The sequence below is a fragment of the Nipponia nippon genome, unplaced genomic scaffold, assembly GCF_047370975.1.
Source record: "Nipponia nippon isolate SJK-2023a ecotype South Korea unplaced genomic scaffold, ASM4737097v1 scaffold_19, whole genome shotgun sequence".
Lineage (NCBI taxonomy): Eukaryota > Metazoa > Chordata > Aves > Pelecaniformes > Threskiornithidae > Nipponia > Nipponia nippon.
Genome location: NW_028262335.1, coordinates 5546162 through 5563809, shown reverse-complemented (window position 1 = coordinate 5563809; position 17648 = coordinate 5546162). Strand labels below are relative to the sequence as shown.

General features: G+C 53.3%; 1 protein-coding gene across 2 annotated transcripts in view; it reads right to left on the bottom strand.

Annotated features, from left to right (window-relative positions):
• SAMD11 (sterile alpha motif domain containing 11) overlaps positions 1-17648 on the bottom strand; it is a 181368-nt gene that overhangs the window by 18906 nt on the left and 144814 nt on the right. For both annotated transcript variants that reach the window (XM_087755097.1, XM_087755098.1), the window contains 2 exons: positions 13451-13615; positions 7653-7797 (listed from right to left, as the gene is read on the bottom strand). In XM_087755097.1, the coding sequence (XP_087611223.1) occupies positions 7653-7797; positions 13451-13615 (310 nt within the window). The remainder of the gene's footprint in view (positions 1-7652; positions 7798-13450; positions 13616-17648) is intronic.

Below are 17648 nucleotides of genomic sequence, written 5' to 3'. Positions count from 1 at the left end.
CCTTTCCTCCTCCTTCCTCCCCTAGCTCTCCTCTAAACTAATTGCACAGCTCACTGTGTCTGGAGGAGAGCCACAGATCGATCCGTCGCTGTTGAAATGTTAATGCTAATCGTATAACCGCTCCGCCAGCACCTCGCACTTCAGTGGCAGCTCCAATTAATCTCAGGTAACGCAGCGCGTGACCTTCGGCTCAGAGCCGGGGCAGCAGCCAAGCGATGCTTATGTAATTACACCATGAAGTGTGTAATCACCTGCCCTAATCCCCGAGGCCTCACAATTAGCTGAGGCCTCGGTCGCTGGGCTGCCAAGTGCTTTGCCACCCCGGACAGCCTGCAGATGAGTAACGGACAATTAAAGCGGCATGACGGGGGCTAGGAGGTGTCCGTTCGATCGTAATTAGCTGTAATCATGGGGAGACGAGCCTGGCAGACGTGCTGTTCGTTTTATAAGAAGCAATTTAGGAAATCAAGTCGCTTTTAACCATTCCATGGCCAGGCAAGCAGTGGCCATGCCCTCCCTGCCTTTTATAAATGCAGAAAAGGGGATCCTGTAGGAGAGACGACAATGCACAGAAGCCCCAGGTGCAGGCTGCACACAGAGAGCTCAGAAGGAAATGCTAAAAACAAAGAGACCTTCTTGATTTTGGCCAAGAAGAGACAATCTGTGCCCAGAAAGCATACTGTTTGATGGGAATTGGGACTGGGCACTGGAAAATAAAAGGTTCTCCTTTTGGTGGCAGCCCTATGTTAATCAGAGGCTATTTTTATGCTTTAATGTTGCAGTGCAGGGCCTAACTTTGATCCCTAAGGAATTCACATCTACTCGAGACCCTGCAGTTCCTTCCCTCTGTCCTCTCATCAGAGCTCTGCAGCTTCCCTGCCTTTTGGGGCCAGGGATCAGCTCGTACTTTGGACTGGCCGGGGAGCGATGCCCCAACTGGGGAAGGGGGGACGGCAGAGAAAAGCAATTGCTGTGGGACCCGAGCAGGCTGCCACACACACGGCTGAGCGCAGCAGCCTGCAGTGGCTCAGAAAGGGCTGGAGGGAGTTGTAAGAGGGGCTGTAAGAAACACATTAGGGGCGACTTCGAACGTGAGAGATCGGTGGCTGCTTATGATACACACACAACACACGGGATGAGTCCAAAGGTTTAGAAAATTCAGGGAGACACATTTACACGTGCTGTCATCATGCCTGCCTGACAGAGCAGACCACACGGAGACCCCAGCGTCGTTCCCTCAGCGACGCTGGAGCTCTCCACCAAACGCGCAAGGGCGAAGCTGCTGGGTGAGGCCAGGTGAACAGGACTGACCACAGGTCCTGCGACGGGCACTGTTACACCCGTGGAGTCTGTGGCCTGAAGTCAGAGAAGGGAGGCTGCGTACGGCCAAACAAGGAGTCATCGCACCTCTCCTGCCATCCCCCTAATGCTCAGCATCAGTCCCCAGGAGTAGATAACTTAGAAAGAAAGCAGGTATGCTCATGAATATTCAGGGGACAAGGGACTCTTCTCCCTGCAGGTAGATGGATACTCCCTAGCTCATGCTGCGGAGCCCCCGAGGAGCAGTGATTCACACCGCCTGCGTTACCACGAAGGACAGACGCTTTCTGCCGTCCCACAAACCCAGCCTCCTGGCCATCCAGGCGGGGAACCTGTTGGAGCCTGCTGCTGCTCCCTTCCAGCCCATCTGCCTGATCCTTGGCATGGAAACCTGGCACAGGAGGGAGGGAATACGACCAGGTCCTGTCCTGGCACAGAGCTGGAAAGCCCTCCCAGGCTGCCTGGTACAGATACAGCCAACTGCTTCCAAGCAAGCTTGGAAATGAATTGGCAACCCCGGAGTAAAAAGCCCCAGAGACCTTAACAAAGGCTACTGTGCTTTTAGACAGACGTGTACCAAAACACAAACCCTTGCATCCTTTCTCAGGTACACATCAGCCTTCAACCCCCCATTAATTTCCTTCCTTCTCTTCTTCCGCCTCTCAGAGTAAGGGCTAAATTACAGTTCCATACTCTGAGAATGTGAATTTAGCCCTTGGCAATTACATCTCATAAGCCTTGTCCTTACCTTGCAGAGAGCAATTCTGTGTTACTGCATATTCCTTCCCCCACCTCCTTTTTTTTCCCCCTAATACGCCAGCTGGAGGCTTGTGAGCAGGGTATTAGGGGATTTGCACTGCATGCTGCTAAATTTGATATGTCCTTTAACAGGAGACAAATGGTTCACAAGGCTTAAAAAGTATCGACTTTTCTTTAACAATAAGCACTAATGGCCTTCAAATAATCAATATTTAAAGTCATTATGGGGTTACACATTATACTGTTAAAACCAAGCCTTTCACTTTAACCCCATCCTATCCTCCCAAGCCCAGAGCAGTGCTCCCCCCGACTCACTCCAAGCTCAAAAGGAAAGCTCGGAGCACAGGCTGTGACTGGAGATGTGAGAGGGTCAGGAAATGCAGATTGAAACCGGCAAGGCATGGAAATAAATTTAGAACGGATGGAAGAGGGGAAAAAAAAAGAATGCATGAAAGCTCTGCTTTCTTCTGCTTTGCATTTGATAGGAAGAGACACTTTAAACCTGAGGTAACAGGCAAGCAGCACACAGCTCCTTGCTGGTTCGCCATCCGCAGACACTGTCTGTGCCAGGAAGGGAAAATAAATAAAATGAAAGGGCTTTCTAAAAATGGTGTTTGGGATTTCCAGGCAGAGACAGACACGTACTGGCGCTGCCCTTCTAGGGCAGCAAGGAGGCCTGGACAGAGAGAGGGTCTGGTTTATGCTGCCAGGGGAAATTGCTCCCTCAAAATCCAAACTGGTGCTAAAACCAAATTAGTTAAATCAGGTCAAGCTCTTTGGCCTTTGCTCTGCCTAACATTCAGCCAGCTGGGATCTGGTAAGGAATCCTCCCAGTGCAAAAATCAGAGAAAGAGGGATACAGCACTCAGAGCAGAGAGGGGGACGCGAGGCTGGGGTAGGAGAGAGAATGTGTCCAGAGAGGGCAGGAGAATGTGCCCAAGGAGCACAGGAGTGCAAAGGAAAGCCTCCGCGATGCGGGGGCGGGGGGGGGGGAATTAGGTAGCGAAAGAAAAAATGATAGCAACAGCAGATGGAAAGAACCCAATCCAAAAAATCCTTGCAGGGTATTTCAGGCACATCTTTGCGCAGAGAAAGGCCTCTGGCTGATGCACAATGTTTGTCAGCTTACTACAATGGCAGGGCAACGAGTGCATCTTCGAGACTCTGCGGCTCCCGCTCCCAGAACACTCCAGGCCAAAGGGCTTGGCTTCCCAGGAACCCAGCAGATCAGGATGCTGATGGCATCTCACGCAGGCACTATTTCTTGCTCCTTGGCATTCCTCCTGCCTTCACCCCATAATTGTCTATGGTCCTGGAAGATGAACTGTGTCCCCAGTGTTGCTTATAGACGGTACCAGAGACGGCCAAATGCTATTATCAAAGTGTCTACCTCAACAGGCCCTTTCTCTGACTATAATCTGCCTTCTCCCCCTCCTGTGAGAGAGGCAGGTTCTCCCACACAGACCCCATGCCATATACTGTACGCATATGAACAAGCTCCTACCAACTCATAACACAGAACTGATGCATCGTATTTAGCCAACAAGCTTCACCACACTGATCACACTGCTAAGCAGCTCGTCCAGCCTAGTCTGCGCACCTTCCATTTGCCATGCTTTTCATTTGCAGGCTGTAGAAGTCTTTCCCTAAAGGGGGATGAAGGCAAGTGTTCCCTAGGCTTCACACACGCTAGCCTGCTCTGTGAGCAGCAGTCTGTCTGTTCAAGAGTACAATCAGGAGCGAGTTCTGCAGCACGTACCCGGAGATGAGCACCCTGGGTAAGAACATGCCAGGCTAAACGACCCCAGCAAAACCAAGAACGTTGCCAACAAATTTTGGAGAGAGGATCCAAGGAGTAGGATCCAAGCCACTCTGCATCTCTGCAGGCTACAGCCACCTGCCATTTTTGCAGGAGACAGAGCAGTTTGGAGATGGGAAGTACTCCAGGCTGGAGTAGTTACAACGACACCTTTTAGTTGTACCCTTTCCTCTTCCAAGTCTTTTTATAACACTGAACTCAACAATCTTTTCAAACAAACCACTAGGTCCTGGCGTTCTATAATCCGAGTCTGAATCAATCTAGAGAAGGATTTAGGAAACAAAAACCATGAAACCAAACGGATTCAAGCCTGCAGCTTGAGTCTACTTCTGGCAAGACATACCACTTCTACTAACTCTTTTCGACAGATGAGGAAGCTGGAGCAAAGAGGTGAAGGGACCATTACTCCACCAAAAGGACCTTGGAACCTGGTGCAAGAAAATCCACATTCAGTGTGTCTGTGCGCACACGTGTGTGTTATCATCTCCTTCAGAGCCAGCACCCACCTGCCTGCCTGGGGCATTATCACTAAACCTACCAGCCTGTTTCTGACCAGCAAAGATGGATGCTAACTAGCTGACAAACGTCTGAACGTACCTATCTTCCCAAGTGTTCCCTAGCTCAGACTCACCACCCTGCTCTTCAGACCTGGAAACTGGAAAACTGTATCTGTAGTTCCCACTAGCAGGTACAGGTCTCTGCAAAAACAGCAGCATTGCCCCGATAAATAAAACTGGGTCACCAGTATAGGTTTTCCCCCCTTTCTTTGCCAGACGTAATGGCTGAAGTCTGGAGTGGCTAATTATTCTTGCCCACAAAGCTGCTGCACTTGAGAGCTGACCTGATCCCCACAGATCTCCCAATAGGAAGCCGAAATGGAATTTTAACACCATGCCAAACAGTTCACATCCCCCTGCATCATGGGTTATTACTTCTGCTCCTGGAAAAGGAGATGCCGTAAATCTACCCACAGTTTGCCGACGTACGTGAGCCAGCTTCCTCCATCGCCTTCTCCTCTGTCAGTGCCCACCTGAACCTTTTAAAATTTCTATACCGTCATAATAAAGGTGCACAGAGGGTCCTTTGATTTACCCTGTTGACAAAGACCATGGCAGCCAAGTACACAACCCAAGGCTAACAGCAACAGGGAGAATGGAAGGGAGGAATTAACCCATACAGTGCTTTACTGCCTTACAGTACTTGGCCACGGCTTCTCCTGGCCTACCTAAAAATACTCATGGTGCTTTGGCAAAACAGCAAGAAACAGTTTGCATGTGACAGCTCCAACCAGGCCATTTGTGAGTGGGAGCAGAGTGATAGGTGCTGACCCTCAGTGACACTCAGGTGGCTGCCAGACCTCTGGGGAGAAATAACAATCATGTGAACTAACGTCAAGCAGACTGACCAAGTCATGACTACGGGGCATAGTTGTAGCTTCCCATTTCCCAGCAGGACTCCCCAGCTCTGCTAACCGGGGATTATCACACCTGAGAGCCTGGCCAAGGAGGCAGGCCACACAGGGCCTTCTCACACCCTCCTTTTGGGAGCAGATGGCTGCAGAAAAAACAAGCAGGCTGGTCTGCCATGCCTTGGCATGGCGGAAGGAGGAAGCACGGGACGTGCCCAGCCAGGCCCACCATGGTGATGTTCGACATGGTTTATCTCAAAACTCCTTGGAGAACTACTCTGCCCGGGCATTTAGAGCAGGTCCTGTACGTATGGCCCAAGGCGGGAGCAGTGTAGTAAAACAAAACCAGGGCTGATAGTGTGCTATGAACCTTGTTTCAGTCTGCAAACTCTTAGACAGAAATGAGACTACAGAATATGTATCACAGAGAAAAAGACAGCTTCTTTGTTTCGTTCCCACCAGCACAGCCACAGGCTGGTCTTGCTTATAGGCAAATAACTAGACCTTTACAAATGGGTGCAAATATCCTTGCTCCACACAACACCCACATTACACTGCTCTTTGAACTGAGGTGCTCAAAGGCCTTCCCAAACATTGAGTACAACCTGCTTTCGCAACGAGCAGTCACCGTGCAGCAAGGCAACCTGAGACACAGAGTGACTCCTGCAAACTTAATCCAAGGTCCCACAAACATTTCTCAACATCAAAGGCAGGTTGTGCCCCTATGTGTTCCTTTCCCCCTCCTCGCCTCGCCAGGATTTCCCTCTCGCTTACACCAATGCAACTGTCCATAGGGTTACTTGGAGAACTGAACCAAGATGAGGAGTAGGGGTCTTTTCCAACCGTTAACTCCTGGCCTTCAGCCTCTGTCCCCTGAGCTAGCGAGTAACTCCTCTCTCCCTCCCATAACGGGGGAGGAACACCAGCCTTAACTCCAGTCCTCTACTTAACCTGCTAGATAACACCCTCTTCCCAAATGATTTAACGCTTTCTGGCCTAGCCCAGCTCCATTAGCTAGAACACCTGTCTGGCAGCGGCAGGCACCTCTGGATTTCATACATATCTAATTCATTTTCAGTTTGCTCCTCCTATGTGCAGCACCTCACCATACGCAACCTCCACCCTTCCATACGCGCCTTTCCAGCCAGGCCTCCGGCTGGCCTGGCACGGCTCCAGCCCACACATAACTGGAGAAATTTTCCTGATGACTGGCTGCACTGAAACTCATCTATCTCTGCATTCCTCACAGGTCTGCCTACAATCCGCACGGACTGGGCTGGATTTTATTAGGTGGGTTAGCCAAAGTACACCCTGCAGGAGAAAGGTTTACCAGGTCTGCCCAGCCCCTACACGTTGCAAAGCCACTGGGCAGAAAGAAGGAAAACGAGGCAGGATCTCCAAGGCCATAAATGGGAGGGGGACATGACTCTGAACCCAACACATACGTACGCCCGCTATAGCATTAATATTGCAGCCTGCTGCCTGCCCCCACCCCGAGATGAAAGCCAAAAAAGCCTAGATACTAGAGCCTTTCACGGCGTGTCCCGTGATACCCAGAGCCTTTGCGTCCCTGAGGCTGCCAGGCCCTCTCCCGCCTCTGCTATCCTTGTCAGAAATGCACGCAGCTTCAATTTAATATCCTTCTGAAGTTCTTGATTGTGGAGGGAATGGCTCATGGCACAGAGCAAGATAAATGAGCTAGAATTTCGGGGGGGGGGGGGGGGGGGGGGAGAGGGATCAGCTTTCCAGCACTCCTGTCAGTGGTAAAGGGAAACCATGCCTCCTTCTTCCTCAAAAAATAAAATTTCTTCTCTTTCTATTCCATCCTAGAGCATTCGTTCTCTCTCATTATCTGGGGATGCTATAAAATGCAAACTTTAACATCTTAACTTGCTCTGTGCCAAAGAACAGGTTAGAGTCTAGCATCTGCTCTGGAGATCCAAGGCAGGACTGGGATCGTTCCCACCAGCCAGCCAGTCGCCAAGCTGGATGTGAATACATATGTGCACAAGCACAAATCGCGCACAGGCATCCCGGCATCTGGCAGGCACACATGCAAAACCACGCTTTGGCACCTGGGCGTAACGCCCAAGGGTGCAAACGTCCAGGGGGACGTTAACGCATTACAGGGACACATCAAATCTGCCCCCCCCTCCCTCCCGGAGCCTCACGGCCCCCGTGCACACGCCTTTCCAGCCCGGCTCCGAGGCTGCACACCGGTCCGAGAGCCCCCCCGCCCCGTACCCCCCCCCGCCGGGCCCGGCGGCTGGAGCAAACCCCGCCCCGGGGCGGGGGTGAGCCGCGGCCGGCCCTGCCCCGTCCCCCGGCGGAGCCGCCCCGCGGTACCTCTCGGGGAAGTGGGTGTCCCTGTGCTGGGGGAGGCCCTGCTTCCTCCGCTGGCTGGAAGAGTTGCTGGCCGAGGGGATGTGCGCTTCCATCGCGCCGGGGTTGCGCGCCGCCGCCGCCACCTCTTGCCGCGCCCGGAGGAGATCTGGGGAGAGGGAAGGGATGAGCTGCTGCCCGGTACGGGCCCCGACATCGCCCCCCGCCCCGCCGCCCCGCGCCCACGGACGGACGGAGGCACCCACCGCCCGCCCGCCCCCCGCCGCGGGGCTGCTCCGGCGCCCCGCCTGCAGCCGCGCACCGCCCGGGCTGCTGCTCCGGGGCTGCTGCTCCGGGGCTGCTGCCGGCTCCCCGCGGGCGGCAGGGCTGCTGCTGCGGGGCTGCTCCCGTCCCGTCCCGTCCCGTCCCTCCCCGCAGCCCCTCGGGCGACAGCCGGCTCCTTTGCCCCCCCTCCCCGCCCGTCTCCGCGGTGCGGGCAAGCTGTCAAGCGCCGGGGAGGCGGGGGAGCGCGGTCGGCCCTGCGGCTCCCCTGCCCCGGGCACTCACCCGGCGGAGCGGGCTCTTAGCGGGATCCGCCTCCGCCGCCAAGGGAGTTTGGCAGCGGAGGAAATTGTGCAACTACGGGAGGGGGTGGATTGCTGTTTAATTGCCTTCCTGTTGGAGGGAGGGAAGGAGGGAGGGAGGGAAGGAAGGAGGGAGGGAGGGAGGGAAGGAAGGATGGAAGGGGGGAGACGAGAAGGAGAGGGAGGCTTTCCCCGGGCACCCGCCTGCCCCCGCGCAGCCCCGGGCCGCGGCTCGCAGCGCACCGGGGGCGGCACCACCTGCCCCGGCCCCACCTGCTGCTGCCGGGGCCCGGCCGCGTCCCCCCGCCCGCCCCGCTCCGCTCCCGCCGGCCCCGGCCCCGGCCCCGGCCCCGACCCCCCGCGGAGGGCAGCGCGCAGCGGCTCCGCCATCCGCAGGCCCCTCGCTGGCCACCGCCGATTTTAGCTGGCCCAGACCCCGGGGGCCACCGAGTTTGCCGCAGGCAGCGCTCTGCGCCCGGGACCCCCGGCGGGGCAGCGTTCCCCCCCCAAAACCACGGCCCGGCATCTCCCGCTGTGAAGCCCTCCCTGCCCCAGCATCTCCGGCTGCTGCCGAAAGCAGGGGATGGGGGCCGTTTCCCTGGGTGGCCCCTATGCCCTCGGCCGGGGAGCCCCCATCCCTGCTAGCAGGTACAGCCTGGGGGCCGCGGCGCCCCAGAGCACCGAGGGCTGTTTCCCTAAGCATGGTGAACCCCCCCAGCCAGCCGCCCAGAGCTGGGGGACGCTGCTGCGGCCCTCACCTGGGCAAGGGGCGACAGCTGGCCCCGGCAGGTCTGTACCTGCCCAGGGCAGCTCTGCTGTAGGAAAGTAAAGGGCTGGGCCACAGAGCAGATGAGGATGGGGTACAGAAAGGGGCCCCTTCCAGCCTGAGGCAACACCACTTTCATCAGACCACGGGCTGCAGGTCAGAAAGAAATGCACCCCTCGTTAAACCTGTGCTGCCGCGTTACCATTGCAGAACCCTCTGTAATAACACAGGCGGACTGTGCAATGACAGGTTATACGCGTGTATAGCCTTCCAGGGTGGGTGTTGGCATAGACGAGCTGCCCACGCAAGTGCCGTGTGATGGACAACGCAGGCATAGCCAGGTACACCACGAGCACGTGTTAATGGGGATCACAGCGTACTCCACGGAAGAGCAGGCGATGCAAGTACAGCTGGCTTGCCATTGCGCTTGCCTTCTCAGGGAACAACGCAGCTGGGCAGACCTACGAGAAGGTCTGGTGACACGGACGTCTGTACCAGTTGCGCTGACAGAGGCTTTTTCCAGAGCGCTACTCTCTCACAGTTAAGCATCAGGAGCCCTGTAGTTCCTATACCTCTTTGACAACACCCTATACCACAACAAAACCTCTGCTGCCGTTCATGTGATACACGGGAAACGCGCACACAGATGCACGCTTACAGGAAACCTTCGTACACTCGCTGCATACCACTCCGCAAAAGGAAACCAAAACACAGCTGGGGAGAGGAGGAGAGGAAGATTTATCTTAATGAACACACCCTGGTCAGGACCAACTCGCATGTTGAGATTTCAGAGCACTCCACATCCAGCAGCATATTAGTCCTCTCCTCACAGCTGATTCATAAAGCTAGGTTAATGTAAGTGTTGCATGGCCCTGGTAACGATACACTTTCCATCTCCTTGCCTTCCTTCGTACCACCATGCTGTTTTCCTTCGGTTCTGGAAATCCCAGCCATCCATATTCCTGTTAGCCCCAAGATGTGCCCAGCCCAGCTTGAGCTTCACCAATCCCTTCATCAAATATTTTGGTGATGGTCAGGGTTGAAGCCCCATGGTGGGACTGCAAGTTGGGGTGGAAACGCTTGCACAGCTGCTATTTTTGCTGGCGGTAAGGACGACATCAGTACCTGAACGTTTCTAGCCACATTCATGCACACACAATCCCTGTCCCCACGCCCTCAACTGAAGGGACAAACATTAAAATGACGTACAGTTTTGAACTGCAAAAGCACGTAAGAAATAGCGAAACAACAAACCCCATCAGATCACATAAAAAGCCTAGAGAATTCTCCGAGCCAGGGACCGTGCACCTTCAATGTTTATAAATTAATTATCTGAAAAACCCAGGTCACTCCTTATTGCCACAGCGCCTGTAATTTAGAAGGCTGGCATGCAGCCAGTTCCAGAAGCCGCATTGATCCTGAATGACCGCAACAACCCCCCACACGCACACCCTCTCCTCTCCCCTCCTCCCCTCCCCTGCGCCCCTACCCCCTCGCCCAGGCCCCCCCGAGGAGCTGTTATTTACAATCCTGCACTCTGACAGTTGGGAAATCAGATTGATTGACAGTGGGACGCTGGCGGATGGAGGTTCCAGGCACGGAGACAGACTGAATTCAGAATGTGGGATGAATGCCACTGGGAGAATGGGGGCGGAGGAGGGGGGTTGAAAAGCAATTAAAAAAAAAAGATTTCTAAATTATTAACATTTTTTAAATTATTAATGTTATTGGTGCCTCCATGTGAGCCCGCAGATAAACTGCGCTTTGTACTGGCACTAATAATTTATAGCCCAACCAGAGCCCTGTGGTGTGGAGACAATCCAAAATACGCGAAGTTTTGTCTTGTCCATGTTACATGAGAGAGTCTGTCTGTGCAGACTCCTTTTCTCCCCCTGCCCACCCCAAAACCTCCGTGTGACCCCTCACCTAGCAAATGCTGATGAGACAATTTAATCATAATCATAAAAAATACGTCAGGCTTTTAATGTAATGAGCTACTTTACTCATTACATGGGGGGAGAAGGGGGTGATACCAGCTCTTCTGCAGCACACGCTCTGCCTGGATGTGCACGTTCCGCATGCCCAGCAGCCATCCCGTGCCCAGCTGAAGCGGTCTATCGTGACTGACTGTTACAATACCGGTACACACAACACGTTTTGTGCTGAGTACATGCTCTGTTGTATTCAACACGGTCTGCACAGCCCTGCATGTCATGGCTGAATATTCAACATTTGCATGTCTGCATGCGTTATCCTTTTGTGCACGATGCATGTTCTATACCGTCCTCTCGCGTACTGTGCTTGTGTTCATTGCACGTATGCGTGGCAACTCGCAGCCCTACGGTGTGTGGCTTTGCCCCGTACCTATGTATCATGCTTGCAGGAGCTCTGCATCTCTGTAAATGTCTTGGACGGCTGAACACCACACACAGAAGCATGTGCCATGTTCACTACGGTGTGCCTCAGCACAGGTTTATGCCATGCCTTTGCTGATAAGCAAATCCTTACTCCACAGCAACAGAAATCGCCTTCTTGCCCCCAGAGAAGCCAATCAAATCAAACAGAGTGGAAAAGAAGACAGCTTCTTCATTAACCTAACAAGGAGCCCTGGGGATTTACACTCTAGACTGGAGATTCTCCTCCAGCTCTTGCTGGATGCTTTGCCGATGTTGCTTACGCTCCTTCCGTGGATCACCCAGGCAGGTACGCGTCACCCCTCCCCGCCATGGGCAAGAAGCAGCACAGGGGCTACAGATTCTTGCACAGCACTGCTTTTCAGTGAAGCTTCAACCCTCTGCTTCCAAGACTGGAACAGCGTCACCTCTTCCGTCCCCCTGGCTTTGCCCGATCCAGACAGCTGAGTTATGTCCCTCACCCCTCACTCCTGCATCGGAGGACTTGGGCACAATGAACGGCTTTACTCTGGACCAAGCCGAGCCAGCAGGGTCTGCTGGCCCGAGGAAAGGTGAAGTGTCCCTGTGGAGGGATGCTTGTGCCAAGCGGTTCCCAGGGCAGAACCTGTAACTGCCTGGTGCCCCCTTTAGGCACAGCGCAGGGTGCTGCAGCCGAGCTGGATTTAGCCAGCTTCCTCCACAGCCGAGGCAAAACCCGCCGGCAATCCTTCGGTTCATGTGGGATCCATTAGATCCTGGCACTGCAGGGCCCTTATCCCCTCAGGACATCACTCCAGGCCCAGGACAAGGCAGCAGCATTGTACAATGGTATCTGTTAATGAGGAGGCTGCTTCAGGACCAGGTTTTGGATTTTCCCCTCCTTGCATTAACGTAACTGTACAAGCGCCAGCCTCCTTTTAAAGAGCAGAATGGCAGCATCTTCCCTTGAACACAGATATCGGTGCAGAAATACCCCTGTGCTGCTACAGCCTAGGAACAGCAGACAGGCCCGCACAGAGGCACAATCTGCAGTGCACACAACAGGCCTTAAATAAAGAAGGGCTGGAGGGTCCCTCAGCTATCCCTAGTGCCCAGCTCAACCTCAGAGGACCATACCATCCTGGGAAGGTCTGGGGACAATTTGTTAGTGCTGGAAGCTGTGACCTACAGGGTCCTTACGGCAATGCTCCAAGGAAGCCCTCACCAAGTAAGCATACACTGGGTATGGAAGAAGGTCTCTTCCTTTCAGAAAGCCTTCCCCTCACTTTTCCACAGCAAATCTGGTTCCGGCTAGTGAAGGACCAGATCAGTCCTTGCTGACGTAAACATCATTGCTTTCAACAGATGATACCACGGATGAACCTGTCCCACAGACTTCAGCATTTGCCTGCTAAGCTGTCTTCACTGCAACTTAGCTTCATCTACATATTTTAATTGTCTGTAAAATCATAAGACATCTAATTCTCATTAAGGTGAAAGGTCTTTAACACCAATTTCTGCTATGTCTGTGTGTAGCAACTATCGCACAAACTTTCTAAACCTAGCACTATCAATGATTAACTAAATCCTGCAATATCACCTTGCTGTTTCGGAGCCCATCACTAAATGGCAGCAGTATCTGGCACTGCCTACATCTCACATCCCCTGGCATTATACCAACACTCATTCCCCTTGCTGCACACTATGACCCAAATAAGGTTTACACCACAGATTCTGAATATTCAGATTGACACGAACTCTTGAAACAAAGGAAGAAAAGGCCCCCCTCACCACCACTGCAAAATACACAGCAGTGATGTTGCAGCTGATCTATTCCAGTAAACAAATGCATAGCCCCCACAGCTACAGCTACAGCAGGTATTAGCATTTATAGATGGCTGAGGGTAGATGCTCCCACAGAGATGGTGGGAGAAACGGTCTGTAGGACACTAGCACCACCTGTATTCATTGCATGATAAACATGCAACACTGCAGCCCATAAATCCTCCTCACATGTACACAGGGGTTAGGGACATCTTACAAGACTTATACCAAATGGCAAAGTGACCCCCTTCTTCTCCCCCTTGGAAGACCCTGTACCTCCATGGCTGGGCACCGCCATGCTGTTGGCCAGCTGGTAGAGACGTTGTTGCTGCTGCTCTTCAAACGTGCCATGTTCATTCAGTGCTGACATCATGCGTCTGTAGTGCTCCTCTGGGGTCATCTGAGTCACCGAGTCCTCAAGCAGAGGCGTGTGGGAGTTTTCTGAAGAGCAGAAAGATTTGGTCTTTTTTCCAGAGAGAAATACAGTGGAAAATCACATAAGTATAGGGACAGTGCAAAGGAAAGAGAAAGGGGGGTAAGAGGGATATTAGCACAATTTCCCACACCTCTGTAGCGTACCCACTGAACTTGATGTACCAAGCTGCCAAACGCAGCTGTCCTTGCTCTCCGAGATGTACAGTCAAGACACACCTACAACTTGCTAAGCCTCCAAACATGGGCACACATATACAGAAAAGTCTACAGCTTCAGTTGCCACAGCACCTAAAAAACCCATGAACAACTTCCCCCCGTCCCCCTCAAAGCAACAAGCATCGCATTATAATAACACAAAAATACCAGCAAGCTCTCTACCCCCAAGGTGGCAACGAGGACAGGCAGGATGAAAGAGTTCACTGAGTTCTCACCCTTTCATCTTAGGTGATATGAGTTCTTTTTTTCAACTAATACCTGATCCGACACGCACCTCTTTCCTCCGCCTGTCTGAACACCCGCAAGGACACAATAACGTGCAAGATGTTCAAGCACCCAGCGCAGGTGATGCTGACAACCACACGACAGACAGCGATGACAGTCCACCTGCCCAGCTCTCGAAGGCAAGTCACAAAAGCAGGTTGTTTCAGATCTGTACATATAGCTAAGCACCCTGAGGCCATTAAAATTACACCCAGCGTGCCTACCCCTCCATCTTCCCGGAATGACTGCACAGCCCAGGAGGGAGGGCTTTGAGGACGGCCCTGCCTGCTCCCTGGGCAGTAGGGATCCCAGTTTGACAATCAGGGAGATAAAACCACAGAGGCTTTCTGTTTACTGTAAGCAGAACTCAGAGTAATTACCGTTCTCTGCCTTGGCGGTGGCTGCTCTAACACTATTTTATCTTGGATCTTCCCCACAGGCAAACCCTTTTCATTATTCAGAGAGGAACTCCCAGTAACAATCTAAACAGGCAGAAGGGAAAGGAGGGAGCGGGAAGGGCTCCCCCCGCGCTGCAGTCACAAGACCACCGCTGCGTTCAGTGAATGACAAGACCACCCTACCGTGTGCCCCAGATTCGTGCTCCTTCATCCACCTCATTTCGTAGACAAGAATCCCTCAGGGATCAGGGCAGGTGACTCTGCTGCTAGACTGGCTCCAAATGCAAGGCGGTGGCTCCAAGCACAGGCTGCTTGCTCTACACCAGCGTCAGCACTGTGACGAATACGCAGGCACTAGGTATCTTGCTGGGAAAAGAGCTGTGGATTTCTCCCAGGTGAGAGAAAGACCCCTAAGCTAGCTATCACAAAAGATAGCCTGTGGCAAACAAATATAGTCCAAGAAACAGAGCACCTGTAAAACGTGGCCCTGCCACAGCAGCTTAGGGCCTGGTTCACTTCTGCCTTGGCCAGAAGGAGAGGCCATTAGTGGCCAAGTGCTGTCTGCCACCAAACTGATTACATGACCAAGCATACAGGGGCTCAGATTTTGGGGATGCAACCTTCGCATGTCGTAATGAAGCCACCTCCTCCCCAACACACAGGAGGGGCTAATAATAAAGAGCCTGAGCTGCACAAAGTTTCAATAAAAAAGGGTTGCATCACCAGCTCTCAAGGCACTCTTCCTCTGCAAAAAGGAAATTACTTCAGTCCCCTCCAACTCAGGTCAGCCGTCCAGCTCAGCAAGGAATGCTCCATCAGTATAGCAATCTGTGGCCGTATCTGCAACCACTGATCTCTATCCCAGCGACATGTATCTGCATCTCAGGGACCACAGGCTTCCTGTGTAAATCACAAGTTCATGGCCTGCTTCAAACTAGCTGGTATCAGGAGCTGGGTCCCCACCCTCTACGGTGTGCATCACGCTTAGAAACCAGACCCGAAAGAGGGAGGCTGCACAAGACGACAGCCATGCCATGCCGGCTCCCTCCCACTCCCCGCCTCCGGTACCCAAGCCTGCAAGACACCCGTGGAAGGAGCAGGGGGGTGGGGACCACAGTTCCCTTCCAGGTCCCCTTCCCGCCAAGTCACTCTGCGGGCCAGATTCCCACATCCTCCTCCGCTCTCTTGCCGCTCCTGCCACCTCCCCCAGGAACGCAGAAGTGCACCAACTGTTTCAGTTCCCTTCTGATGCTCTTAACCAAAGGTCTAAGGAGCAAAGCCGCATGCCACAGACCTGATTTAGAAAAACATGGATTTTTTTTCCCCCACAGCTGTGTCATTAGAGAAAAAAGGGAGGAGGGAGGGGATTTAATAACACTTAATTACCATAAACTCTATCCGATCAGCCACAGAGCAGATTTCAGGTGCAAGGAGGGGAGGGAGAATGGGGGTGGCAAGGGGAGGCTAAGAGGAAGGAGGAGTCCAGGGAAAGGCTGGATTTCCACACTTAAAACTTGGAAGATTTCACATGACTCAGCCAGCGATAATTCCAGCTTTGCTGAAGCTTTGCTGTCTGCTTTTGTCATTACCAGGGGGTAATGCGGGAGACTGATCTCGCCAAATCTCTTCCAGCCGCCAGGTGTGAAATGGACTCTGGCACGGTCACCGGGAAGGCGCAGCCGAGGCAGGCATCTGTCGGGCCTTCACGCTCTCCAGCACGCCTCCCTGTTCGCCCGGGCCAAGGGGAGCCCACCGCTCCCACCCGCCACCAACGCCGCAGGGTCCTGATGGCAGCAGCCCCAGGGAATTCAGGCTCTCTGAGGACGCAGGTTTTCTGCTCAGCCTGGAAGACGTGTCATTCCTGCACAACCTTTTCACCAAGCTTTTATAAGGCTCGTCCTCCCCAAGCAATCCCAGACAAGACAGGAGCACCCAGCCTGTCTGTCTGCTCTCCTTTGCTGCAACAAACCCATGAGAGGCCGAGGCTCCCTTTACTGAACCACAGTAGAAGCTTAAGGAGCCTGTTGCAAAAGCATCTCACCCCAGGTTCAAAGCCAGGTCTTAGTCAGCAGCTTTAGGGTCTTTGCTGCCTGAGCTGTCACTTGCCAGGGCAGAGAGGGCCCCTGCCCGCTCCTACCATATTCAGCAGGACGGGTTTGGAGGGCAGTGAAGCTGTTAGCAAGAATGGGGCCAAACGTTATTTCTTCATTTGGCCTAATTGGACAGCTGCCAAAGCAATCAGCATACGGCTATCCCCCTCGCAAAAGGAGAGGAACAAACTGACAGAGGCTGGATCTGAATTGCTCAGCTGTAGTCCAGCTCCGGTTATGGTCTACTTCATTAGCCAAAGATACAGTAAGATTTTATTTTGGTTTAAATTATCTACAATAGCAAAGAAAAGAGAATGGCAGAAGGAGCAGCATATGAGCTCATCAGCCCACCCCAGGGGGCGAGTGCAATATTGTTCCCTACGTGTGTTTTCCAGCACTTAGTCCAGTCTAGTTTCAAATCTTCCCAAATGATGAGACTTCTACCAGATTTATTTTTCAGCAGTTCAAACGGGAACCAAAATACTCTTACTGATTTTCTCTTTTTGCAATCGCTCAGTTTTATTTCGTGTCTCGAGGTATCGGAGAAGCAGATCTCCAGACATGCTGTTGCCGCAGGAGTGAAGGTTTTACTTGGGGAATTGTCTCCCGGGGAGAAAGCTTCCTCCGTGACCTGCCAGCACAGCCCTCGCTCCGAGCCTCTGATATGCTCGCATTTCCATATTAGACGCGAGAACGTTCTGCTCTGTTTGACAGCAGTGCTGGCGCGGCCCTGTTTCCACTGAGATAGGGCTCTCTTTTGATCTCTGGTGCGCACACTGCGAGCATTGGGGAGGGGGGAAGGGAAGGTTACCGCTTCCCCGCTGGAAGGGTTTCCAGCCCTACAGGTGTTTTTTCACTCAGTCAGAGGGAAGGAGTGATTTACTCAGCTGCCTCTGTTCTCCTTGCCTTGTCAGGCGCAGCCACAGCAGCACGAGATGTGCCACGGGCATGGGGTCACTTCTCCTCTTCAAAAGGCTGGTTCAGAGACAATGCAGCTGTGCCCTGAGCCAGAGCTGCATCCAGGGCCAGTGTGTAACGGAGAGGGGGAGAGTCCCCACCTTGAGCTGTACA